General features: G+C 50.3%; 1 protein-coding gene across 3 annotated transcripts in view; it reads left to right on the forward strand.

Annotated features, from left to right (window-relative positions):
* Positions 1–53: 53 nt before the first annotated feature.
* Positions 54–22,303, forward strand: part of Jade1 (jade family PHD finger 1) — a 54,367-nt gene continuing 32,117 nt past the window's right edge. Inside the window, exons 1-2 of one of the 3 annotated variants that reach the window (XM_005343935.2) lie at positions 54–342; positions 16,859–16,936. In XM_005343935.2, the coding sequence (XP_005343992.1) occupies positions 16,885–16,936 (52 nt within the window). In that variant the 5' untranslated portion in view covers positions 54–342; positions 16,859–16,884. Of the gene's footprint in view, positions 343–1,679; positions 1,856–16,564; positions 16,683–16,858; positions 16,937–22,303 lie in introns of those variants that run through there. The other 2 variants (XM_026782889.1, XM_026782886.1) reach the window with 2 other exon arrangements.

The following is a 22,303-nucleotide window of genomic DNA, read 5'->3' on the forward strand; positions in this document are numbered from 1 at the left end:
GGGCGGAGGCGCGGGGGCGCGCGGGTCGGGGTGCGCGTCTCAGGCCGCGGCCGCGGCGGCTGCAGGACGAGCCGAGAGGCTCAGCCATATTTGATGGTTTTGTTGCTTTGCTCGGGAGTTCTCGGGAGTAATGTAATGCCGAAGGTCGCTGCCTAGTGGAAATAATATAGTACGTCATTAATATGGCGCCAAAAGATTGGGCTGTGGATCTGTAGCGCGGAGGGAGGAGGCGGCCGCCCTCGCCGCGGCACTATCCCACCAGCAACTTGGGCATCGCCGGGCGGGGGCCGGCGACGAGGCCAGGATGGCCGCGGAGCCCGAGAATTGATCGGTGTCGGATCAGTAAGTTCTATTTTATTATTAATTGTTATTTTTAGTCGGAGGAGGGCGAAAGCTTAGAGCGTTTCCTTTTACATGTGTAAAGAACATGAGGTTTTTCAGGTGATTCATCAAACGTTTTCAGCAGTAGAAACCCAGTTTAGTTTATACATTTGAAAAAAAAAAGCCAAAGTGCCCTTAGGCTGTATGAAAGTGGAACGCGTAGTAGCAACTTGGTAGACAAGATGGTTATGGCAGAGCGCAGGTTCGCGTACATATATTATTCGAGAGTGTGACAGTGTTGTGTGTGTGTGTGTGTGTGTGTATGTGTGTGTGTGGGAGGTATGAGGGTATGTTTTTCCAAACATAGGTGTGAGGGATTACAGCTGTGTGAAGTGGCCGCAGCCCTGGTTCTTGTCACCGCGTCACCGCATGTCCAAAATATTCATTGCATCAATTCAAGGGCAGTGAGAAGGGGGCGAAGGGAAAGCTTGGCAATTAGATTTTTCCAGAATGGGTTTCCAATGATGAGACCTTTTACTTCCAGCGAGACTGCTTATAAAGTGTAAAAAGACTTCATCGGTGAAATTGGGGAGGACTTCATCGGTGAAGCAAAGTACCTTTTAATCATGAACTTAAAACGGATTGCAGATTGCAACCTTTGGCACCATCTGCAAATTGTGGGGGTGGGGTCTCTGGGTCTCCTCGCTGCCTTACGTGCACACGCACATGCGGTGTGCACCCCGGGACTGCAAGTTGCAAAATCTTCCCGGTGCACGTGTCTGGTGCCTGTGAGTGTGTTTGCGAGTTGGGTGCTGTTGTTCGGTAGCCAGTAGGCTTTCCGGGTCTGCTCGGCGTGGGTTTGCAAATGCGGGAGAGGGATGGAATGTGGAATGTTGACCGGAGAACCGAATCCTTTCGGAACGGTCCCATTTGCTGGAGAAATTCGATACCTTCCACCTCCTACCCGCCCCCCCCCCCGCGCCGCCCGCCTTCGGGCAGGAGGCGGGGCCGAGGACGCCGCTGCTGCTCAAAGTGGCGGAGCGCGGCGGCGGGAGGCAGGTGCACGGCACCGCCGGTGGGGGTGCCTCAACTTCCGCGGGCGTTTAAATAGCAGCCGGGCTCCCCTCCCACCGGTAATAGGTGACCTGGCGGCCGCGGGCGGCGGGGGTAGGGACCGGGGACGCCGGGGCACGAGCCTACGCGGCACGTGGGCAGGTGCTGGTTGGCCCCGGGGCCAACTTTTGCAGCCCGCCCTCCTGCACGGGCGAGAGGCGGCGGGCGTAGAGACGGGGCCGGGCGGCGGCCCCGAGGCGGCTCCCTGCCGCGGCCCGAGCGTCGCCTAACGGTCCCAGGCGCTCCGGGTCCGCGCGGGGGGGTGGCCCGGCCCCGTCCCCACGCCGGAGCCCCGCACAAAGCCCGCGGCGCAGGGTGGCCGCCGCCCGACGCCGTTCTTGTTCCCGCGCCGCGGCGGCCGCAGGCGTTTGTTTGTTGCTTGCGCGCCACCCTGCGCGCCGGATGGCTTCCTGTGACAGAGGTGATCCACAGTTTCCAGAACTGTCTGGGGGCGGGAGCGCCAGCCGAGCCCGCCGCGTTGCTCCGCCGCCGCTCTGCTGCTCCCCGGGCCCGCGGGGAGGCCGGGAAGGGACGGCATAGCCGTTTGCAGCGGCGCAAGTGGCGTGCGGACGCGAGGGAGCGTTTGATTTGCAACTGGGGCCGAGCGGATTGGTGCAGCTGGCGGCGGCGGGCGGGAGCGGCGGCGGGGGGTGGCCACTTTCAAACGCCGAGGGCGGCGGCGCGGGCGCCGGGCCGGCTGCGCCGCGGGGAGGCGGTGTCATCCCCGCACCGGGGCCGGAGTTACTTTCCCCTCCTCCCGCGCTGTTGTTCCTGTCACCTCGGGAGGAGCGGGAGCGCGAGGGGGCGGCGCCGCGCGGTGCCGGGCCCTGCGCCGGGCGAGCGGGAGGGCGGCCGGGATGCCCGCGGTCCACCGCCCTATCCCGGGTCTCCAGCCGGCTTTCCCATCATACCTAGGCCTTCCCCAGCCCGGGTGCGGGGCCTGTACCCCTTGTTTCCTAGGCCCCCTTTTCTCCCTTCCCCCATACCCCCCACTTTCCAGTCCCTAGAGCTTCCCTCTGCGGGCCTCCCCACTTCCGACCCCCCAGTACTGGGTTCGGGGCCTCGCGTTCCAGTCTCATTCCCTGGCCTGGGGTCCCCACAATATTCGAGACCCTTAGTCTGACCGCCACGGTGGCCCGCGGCTTCCCGGTCTCCGCATCCCCGCTCCCCGCTCGGGCTTCACACCCGGGCTCCCCCTTCTGGGCGCGCGGGGGCGGCCGCACTCCCGGCGCTGGTGAATTGCTGTGAGCAAACACAACAAAAAAGCGGGCGATTTAAATGTGCTTTCGAAACCAGTGAGAGCTCGTCGTCTCTGGGAGACCCGTTTCAAAGCAGCTTTAGGTGACTTTCTAAAAACGTGGTGACGAAAGTCTTCCGCCCTTGTGTTGACCCGAGCCTGGAGGGGATTTAAAATTTTTTTCTGTGAAATGTTAGTTTTGACTAGGCCACGGAGCTCCGCTTTTAGGGAAGTGGAAGGGGTTCCCATTCCCGGGAAAGTTTGTGGGGTTCGTTCCCTAAGGGCTTCCCGAGGTTGAAATGTTTTTCCGTTTGTGCGGTGGAGAGCACCTTTCTCGCTGCTTGTTGCTTAAGGCTAGTGCTTTTCAAAGCTAATGAACTAGTTTCAAGACACAGGGAATAATTTTCCCCGAAAGCCTGTGTAAGCAGTGATTCATCGGTGGTTAGACCACACTAGTTAGGATGGGATGGTATCTACCTGGAGAAGGGAAGGAAGGGTTCATTGAACTTAAGACACTCACTTCACGCTCAGGATTGCTGCTCAGAGTCACCACATCTTCTGGGAGGTGACTTAACTCTGCAACTCACAATTTTCAGTCTTTTTACCCCAAAGGTTTTAGTCCTGTTCGCTATAACCTTTTTACACATTTAAAAGTCCTGATTACATTATATTGTAGAACTGGTTGACCGAGGGTGCTGTCACAGAAGAAAAATGTGGATGAAAGAAGGATGGACTGCGTCTAGAGGCACCTAGGGTTTATACTCACTTTAGAGTCAGACCTATCCTAAATGTCTTAGGTGGCCTCTTCAGAATGTGTGACCACATGTGAGTTTTAGCTTGGTCGCCTGCACGTGAATGTAGCTCTGCCCGCCTAGATTCTGTCCCCGGAGTGTGGCATTGTTGTCAAGTACTGAAGTTAAAAAGACCATTTTTAGAATGTTTGGTGGTATGCCCTTTTGTGAAGTTTGCATATTTTTGTAAATGTGTTTGACTTGGAGTTTCGTCTTTGAGAACAGACATAGCTTCCAGCTAATGTACCAGTTTCTGCATGCTTTCCCAGAATGTGAGTAGAACTTGAATTTCCTTCTGCTTTAGAGCCCTGAGCTGCTTCCTAGCACAGGGATTTTAGCTGGGTTGGGGACTCCAGCTAAGCTGTAGAGCTGCTCCTTAGACTGTATGAACTCCCAGGTTCAGTCCCCAGCACAGCAACAGGAGGGAAGGAAGCCGCCTTTCTCCTTCCTCACTTGAAGCTTTGTAGCCTATGAAAACTTTTACTCTAGTACCGGGGTTGCAAGAGTAAGTAGACCGGGAAAGTCATCCCAAGTGGCAGTGGACAAGGGAGGAGTTTAAGGGATTGCCAATTTGAAGGAAAGCTTGTCCAGCCCAAATGATGCTATGCACTAAAAACATGGAGATGCTTCACGTGCCCCACAGGTGGTAGAGGGAGAGCTTTCGGGTCAAGAAGTTACTGGGCTGTGGTGTTAATACTGAGGAATAGGACACGTGGCTGTCACCCAAGAGTCACCACCGGGGTGTGTGTGTGTGTGTGTGTGTGTGTGAGCGAGCGAGCGAGCGAGCCAGTGCAAGGTATCCATGCTTGCCTGCACTTTCCCTATCTGCTAGCTTGGTAAACTGCTTCAGCGGTTATCAAGGCATATTTACCCTTTGATTCTGCCGTATCGCAAGTCCAGCTCTTTTGAATCCACTGGGCCTTGAAGGACCATTCATTGCGTCCGGACCTAACATTTTGACAAAATGCCTAATACTGAGCAAGGTGAACCTTGGGCCGTGAAGTTAACTGAGTTAAAATTGTCAACTCAGACGTCTTCCTTGTAATTTGGGAATTTTAGATTTGGAAATCGTGTGTTTGAAAAGTACTTGAAAGAAGTGTGGTCGTCTGGTGTATATATGTTCAGATGGTCCAGGAAAAGGATTGTCGTAAGTTTCAGCTGTGAGGCGGCTGGAGTAGCCAGTGTGAAAATCTTGCATGGGCATTGAGGCCTTGTCAGGAGTTGTTGGGAGTGAGGAGGAAGATGACTGACCGCTGTCTAAGCTCTCCTCCCAGCCTCCCCCGCCCTTGTGCACGCTTCCTTGTGGTTTAGTATTAAGGGCACCTGCTACGTCATTACAGTCAGTGGTCTGTCAGACATGGCACTGTAAGTCAGTTTCCCCACAGGTTTTATAGATCGGATCGCCTCTGAAGGTTGTTGGGAAGTGGCAGGCAGCATTTGAATGAGAGGTTTGGCTTGATGGAACACTGACCATCTTAAAGACCTTCCCTCTTTTGGGGTGAACCTTCGGAAATGGGCACTAGGTGCAGTATTCTTCCTTAATCCCTTACCTCCTTCCCCCCACGGCACTGGAGTCTGCTTGGCGGCCCTTCACTTTTTCATAAAATATGTTAACCTCGTAACGACGTGCATTAGCAAAGTAGTTTAAGTGTGAGTCTTTGTTTCTCTGGAAGTTTTAAGTATAATTCTCTCCATTCCGGTCATGAACCCAGAAGTCTAGGGCTGGGAGAGCAACTCAATAGGACAGTGCTTCTCTTGCCGTGGCGTGACTCCAGGCTCTGCAAAGAAGTCTGAGGTTTGGATGACTGCTGTGTTTGACAACTGCCGTTTGGTCATCTCATTTCTTTTTCCCCTGTGCTGGGCATCGGACCCAAGGCCTTTGGAATGCTAGCTAAGTACTCTACACGGAAACCTTCCCAGCCCCCGGTACCTTTATGTTTGTAGACTGTATCTTGGAAGCCTCTTGTCATTTCTCAGGCATTTTTCTGCACAAAGTTAGGTCTGTGAAGAAGGTGTTTGATTTTTTTTTGGGGGGGGGCGGCATAAATTGGTGTCACAGTTTGGGAGTTACTTTGCCTTCTAAATTCAGGCTTGGCTTGGCCCTAGAGGCCCTTTGACCTGGCACCTGAATGTGACCCTCAAGTTCAGCAGAGTCTGTGTTAGACACTTAACACAAGACCTTGAGTGATTACTGGGGAAGTTTTACCCACCTGAGCAGCAGAAACGAAAATGCTAGACTTGGAGCGGACAGCCTGGTCCTCGGGGAGGGGCTGGATTTTCATCTTTTGCTCCTGTATTGGCACTAGACCAGCGGTAGGTACTGTGCGGTCAGCAGATGTTCGGAGACCAGGCTTGGTTTTTCTTGGGTGTTGGGGAAGAGCCCCTGGGCATCTTGTCTAAGCAGGTGTTCTGCCTCTGTGCTAAAACCACAGCCCCAAAACACCAACCACACTTCCTGTTTCTCTTATTTGCCCTTTTGCTCTAGGCTCTTCAGGTAGCAGTGGAGTGCCTGAGACTGCTGAGGTGGAATTATTCTTAGATCACTTTTCAGTGTGGCTGCTGGGCAGGAACTCGGTCTCACACAGACGTACTAAACACTCGTCCCATCACTGAGCCATACTCCACCCTGCCCTTTTAATTTTCTTTTAAAATTTTAGGTTCTTTTGGGCTATTTGCTGAGGAAATTAAAGCCATAGTTTGCTCTTGTTGAATGCACTCAGTTGGAGTAAACGAAATGATTCTATACATAAGATGTTTCCTTTGCTCGTGGTTCCCATAACCGAGACAGTTTCTGCAGTTATTCAGAGTGAAGGTTTCGGGCATTGCATCAAGTTGAGAAATACATTGTGTAGCTTTTATCTCCTCCCTTCTCCAGGGTAAAAGAGCAAGAAACGGAGCCAGCTCAGCGGCTTCTTGAGGCTGAAGTGCCTGGTTTGCATCTGTTCAGCACATCATAGTACGCTCAGTCAGAGTTTTAAATTTTCTCAGTGACACAAGGCTCTCTTTCCAAGCTTGGGCTAGAGGGGCTAACGGCTGTAACTTGTAACCTCCAGAGTCCCCTGAAAGGGTCGGGAGAACAGACTTGTATGTTCTTTTAGGAACTCAAGATTCCTGTAAGCCGTTGAATTCTGGTGACTTCGTAGGCTTCTCTCCCGTCCTTCTGTGCTTGAATTGCTGTCTGAGTGCTTGCTTTTCTGTTCTTAGCTGGAAAATCAGAGAAGCAGTTTGTTTTTGGAGATTTTTCCTTACAGAGGGTCCACTGGTTCCAAGCAGGCCTGCAGGGTTTGTCTTTGAGGGAGATGCATGGCATTTCTGGATGCCCCCTGGTTTACAGCAGCTCACCATATCCTCTGGTTTGGTTTTTGCCTGTTTAGGTCCAGGGCTTCTGAGGGGCTGAGCATGTTGGATCCTTCATCCAATCTGTAAGCTCCCTGCCCAGGATCTGGTAATTGGTTCCTCTAACCAGACATACCCCATGTTTATAGACACCACGATGCCAGCCTGCTGCTTGATAGGGCCAGCGGGTCACGTGACAGCTGCGGAGCAGCTCTGTGAGAACAGCACCTGGACAGCAATTTGAATCTTGTATCGTTTCTCCTTCAGTGTTCAGCTGCCTGGAAACCATCCCTAATCCAAGCTCTACAACAGGCTGTTGACCTTTGCCTTACACTAAGACAGGTTTCCTGCCACCTCACACCCACAAAACCCTGAGTTTGGTTCCCAGCATCACATAAAGGACTTGATAGTGTTGAGCCTGTAATCTCAACACTCAGGAGGAGGTGGAGGCAGGGGCATTAGACAGTCAAGGTCATCTGAGGCTAGGGAGTTGGAGAGCATTCTGAGGTGCAAGACACTGCCTCAAAAAAAGAACTTTGATAAATATAGAGGGAGTTGATTAGTCTGAGGGTGGTCCTTTCTTCCTTTATCTGTCACCTGTCAATCAGTCCCCTATTTACCCTTAATTGACTTCATTGTGTCATTTCAGCCCGGAGTAATAGTCCATTCCGTAACATGGCATCAGTGTACTCAAAAGAGTGCTAGTTTTAGGGTCCTGTGTCCCTCTGGAGGGATGCTGTGTGCCTACATAGTCACCTGTGAGGATAAGGGGTCCCAAGTGAGCAGCATCTGATTAGATTCCTCTGGAGAGGGAGGTGGTGCCTGCTGCTCTGGGGGCCGGTTTCCTGCGGTGGCTAGGGCTGTGGAGCTCCTGATGTACTCTTCCAGCTCCACCTTTGTGTGCTCCCCTAGGTAGAATGACAGTCACCTTACCTTAGCCTGCCAGGAGCTATGCTTCATTTGACAGATTGCTGTTTGGATTCCTCGCTACTTGTCTGCTCCCTGAAAGCGCAGTGTGGTTTCAGTCTTCTAGGGAGGCCGTTGTTAGCCGGCAGTCCTCCAGGAATCTGGGAAGCCCAGGGTCCAGGAGGAGGTGTACCCACCAGCCCAGCAAGGGGGCTTTTGTTCAGCTTGTGCCTTTGCCCTTGTCCTGTGAGTTTTCTCTCTGCTGTGGGCTCTCTCCAGGATTCTGTGTGCTCTCTTTCAAATTGGGAGAGTGCACCCCACTTTTAATCTCTGGAGTTCAAGTCAGCTCTGCAATTACGGCTTTATGGTTTCTTTTGGGAGCTTCCCTGTAGCTGTGTAGTTGCGAGAGAGAGACCTTCTGCTTGAGCCTCCTGCTTTGCAGACCTTCTGCGAGGTTTTCCGACCATCTGATGTTTCTGTAGCCCATCACAGTGCGGCGTGCAATTGTGCTGAAATGTTTGTTCTCACGTGGAACTTGCGGTGTGAAGTGTGTGTTTGCTAAATGTGCTGTCTGTGTCTTGGGACACACACTGCAAGTTTTTCTTGCTCCCTTTAGGACAGTGCTGTCAAGGCTTTCGGTGTCTTAACATCCTTAGTGGTAACTGATCGCATTTGACAGTCGGCTCTAATCCAGGACCAAAGATCTTCAAAGCAGCTGCGTGTCAATCTGCGTGGCGTAATTGACGGTAGCTGTTTGAGTTTGGTTTCTGCAGAGGCTGCTTTGTGTAACCCCAGCAAGAACATCTGTTGGAGCATTTTAAAATCTTGAAATTACCCCATAGATACTGTATCTCTTGCCTTATCCCATCAAGGTTGCAGGAGCGGGTTTGGAATCCTTCCCCACCCTTGGCTCCTTCATCCTTTGCCTAAAACGTCATTCTTTGATGATCTAGTGTGACCTGTGTGTTAGAACCTGGTTCACAGACCTAGGCAGAATGGAGTGCTAACTTGAATGCTATTAAAAATAATTTTTCTTCTGTGCTTTTCCTCCAGGACTTTTTGAGAGAAGTCCATAGCGCCCAATCTGAGGAAGGGTGTGTGTATGCTTTCTGTCTGGAATATGACTGGTCACCGCCCCCACCCCTTTTCAGAACCACTGTGACCCTTTCCCGATCTTCTGAAGTTGTCTTTGAGTATAAGGAATTGTATGTATCTCTTGCCCTTCTCCCTTATGCATAAGCAAAACTCTTTCTTGTTGGAATTTTTACACCCGTAGCTTGCCTGCTTTAAGTGTGTGTCACATCCTTCCATATGTGAGTAAGTCTTACAGGAAGGGATTCCCTGAAGTCTGAAGTAGGTCAGGGAAGATGAAGGTTGAAGGCAGGGTGAAGATTGATGTTGTTCGGGTGTGAATCCATTTACTTTTGTGTTAAATGAAGTTAAAATACATCATGGCACCCAGGCCCCAGTGACCCACAATGCTTCTGTCACAGCTGCTCTTACTCTACCCGCACCCCTTTAGTTTTGCTTGTATAGCCCAGGAGGCCAACCTGGAACTCCACCTTAAGTAGCCCAGGCTGGCCTTTGAACTCACATCTTGTTTCAGCCTCCCTTCTTGGGCTGCTTTGGTTCTGAGTCTTAATTGAGTGCTCATTCATAGACCTTGGGGGCTGCAAGTGTCTTAGGTGTAAGCATGATTGAATCATTTGTGAACTGGCAAGTGGGAGCAGCTTGTGGTTTGTCGTGGAACACTCATTTATACTTTCTTTAAGATTCTCCCAGCTGCTTTTCTAATCTGAGTTCAAACTCATTGGTAAAGAATCCATGTGAGTTGGTGTTTGCCGCTCCAGGGTGGTGTTAATGTTTGCATCCCTAGATACAAGAGTGGGATCCAGCTCAGTTGTCAAGAGTTCTCTTTTGGGGGACGTATTTATTGCTGACATCAACTCTATAGCAAGGCCCTGTAGTAGTAGCTTGGGCAGCATTTTAAGTTTGGTATGTGACATGCATTTTAAAAAACTCATTTGTTTTGGTTGAAATACTTAAGTTGCAGTGCCTGTAAGTTTAACTGGGGTCTAGCTAACTTCCTGATTGTTCCGGCTTCTGAACATTTTGGTTAAAACGGGAAATACAGTGTAAACTGTTGACACTATCAGACTGAGCATCCGGATTAATTTTGGTAATTTGGATATATTATGCTCTTGATTTAAAAATTGAAATCAGATACCACTTGGGTTTCTTTTACATGAATTTGGGGACAGGTAGACAGGTTTCATTGCACTTCTGGTTGCTTGGAAAGCTGTACACAGCAGAACAGAAGAAGGTGACCTGGGGGGAGAACGTGAGGTAATCTTTTGGGGCTCACTATTGCAGCGTGAGAGTCGGTGGTCAGGTTAGACTGAAGTGTGTGATCGTGGCAAACAGAGTAGCTGACAAGATTTCGGGTTTGTGTAAGGTCGCCGGGTGTCTGAAAGTACATTCCTCAGGAGAGTACGTTTTAGTGGCAGAATGGAAGGACACCAATAAGTTTCACCATAAGCATACTAGGTGGTACTCCAGTTAAAGGTCGGATGGATACCTCAGGTGACTAAGGCGTGCAAGCCGGTGAGCCTAGGCCACGGCCGTGTGTGGAAACTCAGCCGTTTGTCCAGGAGGTAATTTCAGTGCTGAACTGGGTGATAGGGTGACTAAAGCAGTGTGTGGGGGATTTAATTGAGAACCTTCTGGAACTTCTTGCCGGTGACAGAAATAACAATGGAGACACAGTGCATAAAATTGATGCTTTGTGGAAAAAGGCAGTCTTTTTGCATATGAGCCATAAGATAGTAAAATCACTGGGGTGTGATCCTTATTAGAGTCGTAGAGTTTATGGCTTGATAAATGGTCCTTGCTCGGTCCAGTCCTGGCTGGTTTGTCTGTTCTGTGAGTTCCTTTCCCAGGAGAAGTGTTGAATAAACACCCTCCACATTTTTAATCTTTGGTAAAATTCCTTCTGTTCTGTCCCCGGGGCCACCCTGCGGCCACTGAACTCAGTGACTCCGGTTCTGGAGCTATTTTAGTGTTTCACTGCTTGGCAACTTCCTCAGTTCAAGCAAAGCAAACACAAGCTTGAAGGTTTTGAGGGACCTTGCTCTTCTCTTAACCATGCAGACAGTAGCGTCTGGGTTCGCCCCATCCAGGAAGGCAGCCGTCCATAGCTGGTTCACATTGGAGTCTCCTACTTGGTGAAGCTTTTGAGTTGATGTGTAGGTTTGACTGTTTTAGCCCACGTGACAGAGGGGATTGAGTGCTTGGTCCTCCAAGAAGATTGGTGCCCTGAGCGCCCACCGCAGCTGGCCAGTTGTCTTGGCTGTGTATCTCACCTTGCAGAGAACAGAGATGCTGGATGGCTGCTTAGTAGTTCAGCCGGTTCTCCTTGCTCTCTAGGAAGGACCAGTGATACTCTCACTGAAACCTGACTTCTCGTGCTCTCCCGGAAATGCTGATTCTAGTGCCCACTACCAAGTGCTTTTATCTAGCTGTTGCGCTTCTCACAGTAGCCGGACTCAATGGGCTCCTGGACATCAACTCCCTTTAAGTCAGGCTTGGTGGCATTGTGGGCGGAAAATATAGTCAGTATTCACCAGACATTGTGATCTTCAGGGACACACTGGGGAACACAGAACACTATATGCTGATAGGCAGTTACTCTTTGACCTCTCAGTCCTTGTCAGCCTCTGTTGAAGGAAGAGATCTTGGGGAGTAGGGGAGGAAAGGCCGCTGGAATACGTGTGTCATGAAAGCAGAAGTGGAGACTGGGAGGGAGGCCAGCAAGGGGGAGGCGGTTGGAGAGGGGAGAATAGAGCAAGAGAGGGAGAATAAAAACAGAGTATAACGACCTAAGTGTGGAAGGGCCGTAAAGTAAGCCATTGCTCCGTGTGCTAGTTTAAACTAGTGAAAACACCAAAAGGTGGTCGGGTGGTGGTGGTGCACACCCTTAATCCCAGCAGAGGCAGGTGGATCTCTGTGAGCTCTTGGCCAGCCTGGTCTACAGAGACAGTTCCAGGATAGTCAGGGCAACACAGGAAAACCCTGTCTTGAGAAACAAAACAAATAAATCTAGCAAAAGGTAGATGGAGGGATGGCTCATTGATTTAGAGCTCTGCTTTCGCCAGAGGACTCAGGTGTGGCAATTTTTGTTTGTGCTGTAACAAAGCTTGCCTGAGGATCAGAGTGTGGAATGAGCCACTAGTTAGTTAGACATAGAGTCCAGGCAGTGGTGCACGCTCCTTTAATCCTAGCACTCAAGAGGCAGAGGTACATGGATCTCTGTGAGTTCGAGGCCTCCGTGGGCTGCACTAGATTGATGCAATCAATCTCAGAGAGAAACAGTCAGGTGGTGGTGGCTCACACCTTTAGTTCCAGTATTTAGGAGTCACGCACCTTTAATCCCAGCACTAGGAAGGTGGAGACAGGAAGGGATATGGCTGGGCGGAGAGGAATATGAGGTGGTAGAGGGCATTCAGTCTCAGGACTTGCAGAGACTAGAAGAGGTAAGAACTAGTGGTTGGCTCCTCAGCTTCTCTGATCTTTCAGCTTTCACACCCTGATATCTGATATGTTTTTAAAAGACCAATTAAAAATCACACTACAGCGGCGCCACCACCGCTACGGTGGTGGCGCATGCCTTTAATCTCAGCACTTGGGAGGCAGAGGCAGGCGGATCTCTGGGAGTTCGAAGTCAGCCTGGTCTACAAGAGCTAGTGCCAGGACAGGCTCCAAAGCTACAGAGAAGCCCTGTCTCGAAAAACCAAAAAAAAAAAAAAAAAAAATCACACTACACACTACATCCAGGTTTATTTCCCAGATGTACACAACTGCTCACAAGTGCCTTTGACTCCAGTTCCAAGGGGATCTGACGCCCTCTTCTGGCCTCCTCAGGCATCAGACATACAAGCAGTGTGCAGACGTACATGTAAGCAAGAGATCACACACATAAAATAGAAGTGGAGTCCTGCTCAGTCAGTTCAGTGACGGTCACCTGCCCCTGTGTTGGGCACTAACTGCAGCCTGGGCTTCTGCACTGATCTTACCAGGTTGGTTTAGCTAGACCACCTTCCTGAAATTTCCTCAGAGGACTTCATCCTCACGCTTCCTTATTCCTCAGTTGGGCAGTGTGCCGCTTTTGCCTTGGCTTCATCTGCCCTCACTGCAAGACTTTTGCTCTGGTCACTTCACAGACTGTCAAGGATGAGTTCAAACCATGATAGTGGTTGAAGAGCAAATCCTTAAAAGGGGGATTTGACAGAGTTACCCAATGTCATTCAATAAACTTTGCAATCACATGTAAATAAGGAGTATCTTGGAGCTGTTGCGATGGCTTAATTGTTCTTCCAGAAGACCTGGGCTTGAGTTCCAGCACCCACTTGGTGGCTCACAGCCACCTGTAACTCCAGTCCCAGGGGACCTCCTGTCCTCACTCATGATCTCCTCAGGCACCAGGCGTGCACGTGTGCACAGTCATCTATGTAGACAAAACACCCATACACACGCTAAGTGGAAAATAAGAAAAAAGGATTTCTGTTGTGAAGGAAAACACTAAAGTCTTGTGTGGAGACGGTGTCCCGAGGCTCATGGAGAGATGCTTTCTGGCTCTCTCACCTTGGTGTCTGTCCTAGGTTCACTGTTGAGCTTTAGGGTGCTGGGTTTCTGTTGTTTGTGTTCATTCAGTAGGCCTGAAGCTCCCTGCCTGTTCAGGTCATTGTGGGAGCCTCGCCTGCTGTTAGGTGTCTAGGCTGTTTTCTCTGGTGTCTTGTGAGTTCTTTGAATTGGTTATCACTTAGCTCCCTACCATCTGTGTAGGTAGCCATTAGCCAGTGCTCCCGTGTCAGGGACGATGACACAGACACTCCTTGCTCCAGCTCTTAGTGGCCAGATGCTTGCCACATGCAGCCTCCTGTGTGTGTTGAAGATAGTAGCTCGGACTTTGAGTTTCTGATACAGTCAGTAACCCTGGGAGAGATACATCAGCTTGAGGTCAAGGATTAAGTACGTGAGAGCCACCGAGGAGGGAGTTTCGCTGGAGGTTACCCCCACCCCAGGCAGAGCACACAGTTCTCAGCTCCCTTACTCGGGGTCTTCAGGGCACACAGGAGTGGGATTCATGAGAAGGAGAATACTAACTTTACTTGTACTTCTGAACATCAGTCTAGCTTGGAGCTTTGTCTGAAAGCCGGGAGGAAGGCATTTTGATGGGTTCTCTGAGCCGTTCCATGAACAGAAGTTGACTGTTGGCGAAGAAGGAGCAAGCACTGCTACCTTGTTGGTTTGGCGTTCAGGTTCTCTGGGCTGTCTCAGGCTCTCAATGGTCATCATTCGTCTGCTGGGCTGTGTCTTGCTGTTACTTAATAAATCCCTCCTTTAGGTGGTGATTTTTTTCAATTTTTAGAAAATTCTTTCTGGGTGGTGGTGGCAGCTCATGCCTTTTATCTCAGCACTCAGGAGGCAGAGGCAGGTAGATCTGTGAGTTCAAGACCAGCCTGGTCTACAGAGTGAGTTCCAGGATAGGCTCCAAAGCTACACAGAAACCCTGTGTTGAAAAACCAAATAAAAAGAAAAAAGGGAAAATTCTTTCCACCGTCTTAGGCTTTGAGGAGCTGAAGCTGTTGTGGAAGATGAGGGGTGTTTCCTGTTGTCTCTGTGCCCCAGGGGAACATGGAAGTGTGACTGTCAGCACAAGGGTGGCAGGGAAGACATACATTTCAAGTGGGGATTGGGTTACAGGTATGTGTGTGGGGGGAGTTGTACGTGAACTACCTCTCTGGGGAGATCGAATGGGTGGATCTTGGTTGTGACTCACTGTCTGGAGGTGGCTCTGACTCCATTTGGACTCCCGGTAATCACAGTAGATGCCTTTACTGGTGTGTGTGTGTGTGACTGCACACATGTGTCTTAAGGTGGTGCTAGGTTTTGGCGACAGGGTCTCTCACTGACTGGCCTGCCAGGGAGCTCTATGGGGTCTTCCTGTTTCTGCCCACAGTGTTGGGATCACAAGTGAACCCTGCCTTTCCATGTGACTTGTGGGTGTTGAAATTCTGTTTGTGCTCCGAGCTCTTTACTAAAGTCCCCTTTAACTGGTGTAGAGAATCAGTCAGAAGACAAAAGCCCACAGACCTAAACTGGTGAATTTCTCTGGAGGAACATATAAAGTACAGCACTAGAGTTCAGGACTCCAAATATCTGAATGAACCCTGTGGGTCCATTCCAAAAAAGGGAGCTACTGCCCTGTACCAGACTCTGGAAGACTCAACACCCGCTCAGGGTCACTTAGTGGGAACCTATGAATGCTTAACAACAGAAGCTACAGGAATAAAGGCAAATAAACTTTGTGTGTGGGGGGGCAGTGTATGTCCCACTAAAAAAAGTGAAGACCACCCCAAAGGCCTTAGATACGGAGATAATAAGCTATTGTGTTTTTCAAAGGTTTATTTTTAATTATGGGCCTGTGTGTGGATGTTAGCACATGAGTGCAGGTGCCCAGAGAGGCTGGAGCCAGAGCTCCAGATGACAGCGAGCAGCCCCTGGTGGGCTCTGGGGACAAGTTTCGTCCTATGCAGGAGCTGGACGCACTTACTCACAGAGCTTCTCTCTGGCTGCTCGTGCTTTCTTTAAGAGGGGCAACCGTTGTTAAGTGACTGAATGGAGTGAAGGAGGTTTGGACTTTGAGGGGGACAAGCTGTGGGAAGGTGGCCTTGAATGGAGGATTGTGCATGGATAAGAACCGTTTCGTGGGACACTTTTTAAGTGTAGTTTGCTTTATAAAAGGGATATTTATATCTTGCGGTTGGTCAGGTAGGGCGAGGAGGACAACCCAGTTAGGAGGACAACCCAGTTAAACCTTAGATGGAAGTGGCATATTTCAGTCCCCCGTAGTCTGGTGGTTTTCTGCCTCTGACTGCCCTTTCACAGGTCTGTTCAGAGGAAAGCTTTAGGTTTTAGTTACCACCTCGCTGTGGGGCTGCGGCCGTCCCCGCTACTCCTCTTTGCTGTGTGTTCATTGGAAACAAACCTCATGCCACGTCTGCCGATGCCCAGCGAGGAGGGTTGATTGGATGGGTAGGTGAAGGGCTGCCATCCTTCTGGCTTGAAAAGTTCTCTCTTATTTTCTTGGGGAGTCATTGATCTGGCAGTAAGGTCAGGGCCCCACAAATGCCAAGACAACCAATAATTTTAGTTTGGAAAAGCCTTTTAGATTTTTCGGAAGAGTGTAGACTTCTCTGTAAAAGGTCAGTGACTGTCCAGGTAGTTGCTGCCCACTGCCCTCTTTCATGCAGTCTGTATCTTTCTCACCTGAGTTGTGCTGGAGGCCTTGATTGCCAGCTAGCTTGAGGGCTGGCTGGGTGGGCAGAGGCTTTTCTTTGTGTGTGTGTCTCTGTGTGTGGTGTGTATGTGTGCTACCTGATTTTTTAGTAGTTGAATTTGTTCATACTTGTCGTGACAAGACTTGGGCAATGAGGAGTGGGAGTTTCCCATCCGGGGTGACCCTGGAGAAGTTACTGTGAAGGAGCAGAAGGGAAGTGTTTGGACGGTGTTCCTGAAACTTGTTGCCCCTTCGGGTTCTAGCTGTTGGAGATGGCACTTGTGTCTCCCCCCATTACCTCACTGGTCCTTTCTAGAGCCACAGGTTGTTACTTAGTTCATCTTAGCAAAATTTGGGGCTCATTTGTAACAGAATTTGCCAAAGAAGCCCAGTCATGCCCAGTGCACGGTATAAACAAAGTGTGAGGCCCGGCCCCATCCCTGCCCCCAGTCTGCACACAGAGCATAGATCTGTCTGTGGAGACAGACTGCTCCTTGCTGTGGACTGTTCTCTGCAGTGCTGCTGCTGGGGCTGAGGAGACTCCTGAGAAGTTATGATGTCTGGGGACTGTGGATGGAAGGTGGCACCTCTGGGAGACCTGCCCACATGTGGCTTTACCCCTCCCCCAACTCTTAACCTGGTCTGTTAATGATTTCAGCTAATTATGTGTCTTTGGTCTTTTCACTGTTTGCAATTCAAATGCTACTCGAGGCCCTGTGTTTGCTTTTGTTTGCAGCATCCTGGCTGCCATCTGAAGCACAACTTGATGATGGCGTGTTACCATCTTGGGTTAAGTGCTGTCTCATTGCTTTGCAGGCTGCCTGCTGTCTCCCGGGGAGATCATGAAACGAGGTCGCCTTCCCAGCAGCAGCGAGGATTCTGACGACAATGGCAGTAAGTCCTGCTTTGTTGTTCGTGGAGCCTACTAGGGTTTGGGTCAGTGTAAAACCATGATTTTTTAATATGATGCTTTAAATAGCCAAGGCCCTTTGCATATCAAGCAGGTCAGAGAAAGGCAAGGCCTGGAGAGAAACACATCTGAGTGTGCTGGAGCTGCAGGGCTGTAACCAGATCCTTGCCGGCAAGGTTGACTGCAGGCAGGCCTTCTGCAGGCTTCCTGTGTTATCCAGGGAGAAGAATTCAGTTCCAAGAGCCACCGGTGTCTCTGTTTTCATTAAACACCATTTATGGTGCCTCACGTTGCTCTCTATGAAGAGGGAACTTAATCAAAGCCAGGTAATTATTAACTAGCTCAACCTGCCCGGGGCTCCGAGGGCAGATGGAGGACTGCCCACTGTGATGGGAGGGTACCAAGTCCAGGTTCTTCAGACATGGCACATGAGTCTCTGCCCTCTCCCAGGTCTAACGGGATGGCGTTTAATCTGTCACTGTCTGCATCTCAGCTCTCTGGCAACCTCAGATTTTCACAGTGTAGCTGAGAACCAGGAGTTAGTTGGTTTCCAGGCAGTCAAAATAAATGTCACACAGTGTCTGTGTTGGGGAGCTAACAGTCTGCTGAGAGACGCGCTCCCCTCAGACTGCAGAAGGGGATTCTGTACCTAACTCGGTGTCTGCACTCCAGCCCATTAGCTTAGGTTTGACATTACACATTAAACTCTGGGAGCCTTGAAAGAAAACTTGCTGTACTGTGCAGCGGGAAGGGAGCCAGGCCTGCTTTCTAGGCACTTTGCCTCAGACGTTATGAACAGCTCTGATGTGCACAATGCTCTCATGGTGTGCTGTAGAAGTGGATTGTGGGGACTCCAGAGAGGGGGTCTGGGAGGACCCAGGGAGGAGGCAGTGTCCGGGCAGGTCCCAGGGACGAAATGCCTTGGGCAGCTAGGGCAGTTAGAATGCCTGGTGTCTCAGGCAGCAGGCATGAGCGTGGTTGTGCTGCTGTGGGGGCCACGTGGACAGCCACGGAGAAGGTGGGAGGGCCACAGACCTGAGGCAGCCGTGCAGATTTCAGCTGTGGGAAGACGTGGAGCGGTAGGCACAGAGCTGAGAGCGATGGCGGTGTGGAGGTGAGCTGTGCCCAGGTCTGACAGCTGCGTGAGGAACTGAAGAGCTGACATCTGGTCCAAGCAAAGGAGTTACTGTAAAGGGGAAGAGGGAATCGGGAGGAAGGATGTTGTCTCCAAAGGAGGACTTTTCTCTCATTTCCTTGGGGCTATTGAGGTTCCCCTATAAGTACAGGCCCGTAAGGCCCCCTGTGTGAGCTTGGGAACACCAAGCTGGGTGTGAGGCCCTCAACTGGAGCCTCAGCTCCTACTTCTACACTGGCAAAAGTGTTCCTGTCTACTTTTCTACAAGATTTTTGTCCTGAAACTTTTTTTTTAAAGTTTGTCTTTTTAAGTTCAGAAAATTTTCACCACCAGTGTGTCCAGGGCTGGCGAAGTGGTCGAGGTGCATGCTGCCAAGTTTGAGTTCCATAGTTCCATCACTGAGACCTGGGTGGAGAACCCATTCTGATAAGTTGTCCTCTGGTCACACACACGTGTGTACGCATACATGTGTATATACACACACGCACACACACGGTAAAAACATGTCCATCCCCAACTCAGACCTGATGGGCCATTTCCTTTCTCCTGCTGTGCTCCTGTCTGTTCTTTTGGGAGGTTAAGGTAGAATGCCATCCAAGCCCAGCTCTTGGCTGCACGTGGGAGTGTGCTGGTGGTTGTGGGGCATAGCAGTGACAGTTGCTGGAATTCTTACCATGCAGTGGGTTCAGTATGGAGCACACTGTAGCTGGTGGCGCTTTATGGCTGTCTGGTCAGGCTTGGTGACTCGGTAATTATGGTGAGCGGTGAGAGTGGTGAGCAGGTATTTCTGACCGAGTGCCAGGGCCCACGGGAGTATCTGCAGAGTTCAGCTCTGACTCTTCTCCCCTCCTTCCCTGGCAGCTCCTTCATGTGTAGGCCTCTGCCGCTGAGCCCCTCATTGCACTGGGTCCCCTCCCCTTGTACACACTCGGGGCTGGGGTGGTAGTGGTATCTTATGGTAGCTTTCTATGTCCTGAGTTTTGTTTACAACAGGGTCTGTACAGTGGCCACCTCCCAGCCTCTCCAGCCTGCAGGCCTGACTGGGATTTTGGCAGGTTGTCCAAGTGGAGGAGAGACAGCTGCAGACGTCAGCATGGGGCCACAGCACCAGCCACAGGCATAGCCGGGGCCTGCCGGCTTCTGAGTCTGGAGGCCATTGCTTTGTTTTCTGGCCTGGCCCAGGGGAATAGCAGTATGGTATTTACAGTTGGGGATGGATGGGCCTTTTCTGTGCCAGGTGCGAGCCCTCATCCTCTGTCTTCATGGTTGTTGGTCTTCCTCCAGCTGCCCTGGAGGCCCATCCCTGCAGTTGGATGGAACAGTGCTGGGGTGTTTGTAGGCACTGTCTGTAATTGCTGGGCTCTTGGGACTGGGTAGCATAGCCAAAGTCTGAAGTTATACCCTGTGCCCGGGTGTGGCCTGGGGAAGCAAGCCCTTCACTTCCTGCTTCCACCCAGGGTCCTTGGCCCTTAGGAGAGTGTGGCAGAGATGGGACCAGGATCCACCAGTTAGATTCATTATTTCTAAAGATTTCATTTTATCTGCAGAGACTAATTAGAATAAAATATCCCTTTTTGGGCAGGAATATTATTGGTTGTCAGAGACTAATTATAGTTGTAGTCGCTAACATATTTTCCCTATATAAGTAAGAAAACTTAAATACTATGCAAGGACTACTGTCAAGCCTGAGCTTTTCAGAAGGTGGGGATAGATTGGACAATAGAGGTTGGCTGTAGGAATTGTGGCAGGCTAGGGTCCTCTCCCAGCATAGACAACAGGTTGCTCTGATGCTGTCTGTGTAGTTTCAGTTGACAATTTATGTGGCCATGGCTTTATATGCCCAGGAGTGCATCCTGACGCTGTGACATTGGCCCATGGCACTCCGTATTGCTGGACCTGTGTTACCTGTTGAGTTGTTTTCTTTCAAAGGGCAGAAGCGCATCTCAGACATGGAGAGACTCCATTGGGGTGGTGGGGAGGGCTTTCCTAGTCTGTGTTTTTTGGTGGCGTGAACCGTTCTCTGTTTCCAGAGCCTTTCTTGCATAGTGTAATCTTCCCCTACCTTTTATTTTTAGTGGTGGTGGTAGGGCCTAGCCCAGAGCCGGAACAGCTTATTACACGGAACTGATCCAAAACTGGGAGGTGGCGTGCAGTATGCATTAGATTTACTCTTGAGGCTTTCCCGTTATGTTAGCTCCAGGGCAAGCTAGCAGGGCTATTTTTAATCTTTCAAAGGGGTGTGCTGGCGGTGTCTGGCAGGAGCAGAAGGGGCTTGGTGCTTGCATAGGCATGGCCTGCTGCCTGCTGTGATCTTGGAGCCTTTTGTAACTGTGCTAGCCCCAAATGCTCTCTGTCCTGGTGGAAGCTGGGGATAGTAAAAAAGACAGACTATTTCCCTTCCATTCTTTCAGTGTTTGAGATAGTGTGACAAAACTGTTTTGTCAATAGAGAGGACTTTTAGCTTTGGGTATCAATTACTTATCAGGGAGTGGCCATAAGTTTAGACGCTATTGCTAAGATTATTACTTCTTGCTGAAGGCAAGCAGAAAAGGGAGCAAAAGTTTACTTATTATGTTTCTATTTTGAGACTGGGTCTGGTATTGCCCAGGCTGCCCTCGAATGACCTTGAACTCCTGATCCTCCTGACCCCACCTCCCCAGTTCTGTGCTGGTAGCAGCGAAGATGCCTGATGGAATCCTGTAGCTTGCCTTCAGCTATCAGCACTTTGGTTGGGAGTGCAGAGCCAAGCGCCGGCTCAGGTGGTTACTGCCACAGGCAGAGGCCTGTCACAGTCTGCTGTAGCATGAGTTACCTACAGACCTTGAGGCTCCTCTTTCTGCGCGACACGCCCCCTTCTGAAAGTATTTCATGCCGGAATTGTTTAGTTAGTGCAGTATGTAGATAGTTACTATTACTCTTACTAAGTTACTTGAGACTGGAGTTTGAAGTTTTGCCCAAGTGGGCCTTGAACTTCAGGTCCTCCTGCTTTAGTCCCCTTGGTTTCTAGGACGGCAGCGCCAGCACACCTAGCTCCTCAGCTACCCTTGTTTGGGGAGTAGAACGTCCTGCTGACACCCTCTACTTCAAACCCACCCCAGGCCTGGGAGGGTGGCACAGGGGAGGGTGCTACTGTAATACTAGCCAGGTAGAGGCTTGAGTCCTTCTGACTTTCAGAATGTGTTGTGGATGGACAGGCATTCTACAGGAGAGCAGCCCCACCCACCTGCTGCTGAATGGCATCTCTTTTTCTGGGAGCTCACAAACCTATGTATTAGGTCAGACAGGGGTGTGACCCTGCGCCTGCCATCTTCAGCTCCAGGCATACTTTCTGTAGAACAACACTGATGACTCCCCGAACAAGATTTTAAGTAGAAAATTTATCTACTTTTCAAAAATCTGTTTACTGAGGATTTGCTGTGTGTGCCTGTGTGTGTGTGTGTGTGTGTGTGCTTGTATGTGTGTGTGTGTGCGCGTGCGCGTGCGCGTTTGTATGTGTGTGTACTGACTAGGTTGAACTCCTACAAACTCTGCCTTGTGCTTGTGTATGCTGTGTAAAATACTTACTTGTCTTGAACAGGAAGGTCAGAAGGAAGCTGGAGCAGGGCGGTTCCCCTTGTTCACTGGGATCCCCATCCAAGTCTAGGATTTGTGTGGAAGGTGGCCAGTCTTTCTTAGAACGGTGCTGTGTTAGTGGTGATGGCCCTTTCATAGTTTCCTGGTGGCTCATGTATGTCCAGCAAGCTGCACATATTTAAGTGTGTATCTTGAGAGGTTTGGTCATGTTTACATGTATGATGTCATCAAAATCTAAATAATCTGTCCCTCCGACTCTGCCCCAGGCAACCACTGATCTGTCAGGATGGATTAGTCCTCTCCCCGACTTCCCGTCAGTGCGCTGGACCTGTTCTGCTCGAGTTTCTTTCACTCAGTGTAATTATCTCAGTATTTATCCATGGCACACGAAGCAAGTGTTTCTCACCCATCTGTTTATAATGCGTTCCTTTTTGTTGCTGGCTAGTGTTTCGATGAAGGATTTTGTCATAATTTATCTTTTTACAGTGTGGTGGTGGAGTTTTAGGTTGTTTCTGGGTTTATTGTTTACTTTTATTTTTTTTGAGATCATAATAGTTTGCTCTTTCTCTTTTCTTTCTCCAAACCTTCCCATGTACCCCAGATCACCACTGTCTTTCAAATCCGTGGCCTCCTTTTCTTCATT

The sequence above is a fragment of the Microtus ochrogaster genome, chromosome 1 (genome assembly GCF_000317375.1).
Source record: "Microtus ochrogaster isolate Prairie Vole_2 chromosome 1, MicOch1.0, whole genome shotgun sequence".
Taxonomy (NCBI): Eukaryota; Metazoa; Chordata; class Mammalia; order Rodentia; family Cricetidae; genus Microtus; species Microtus ochrogaster.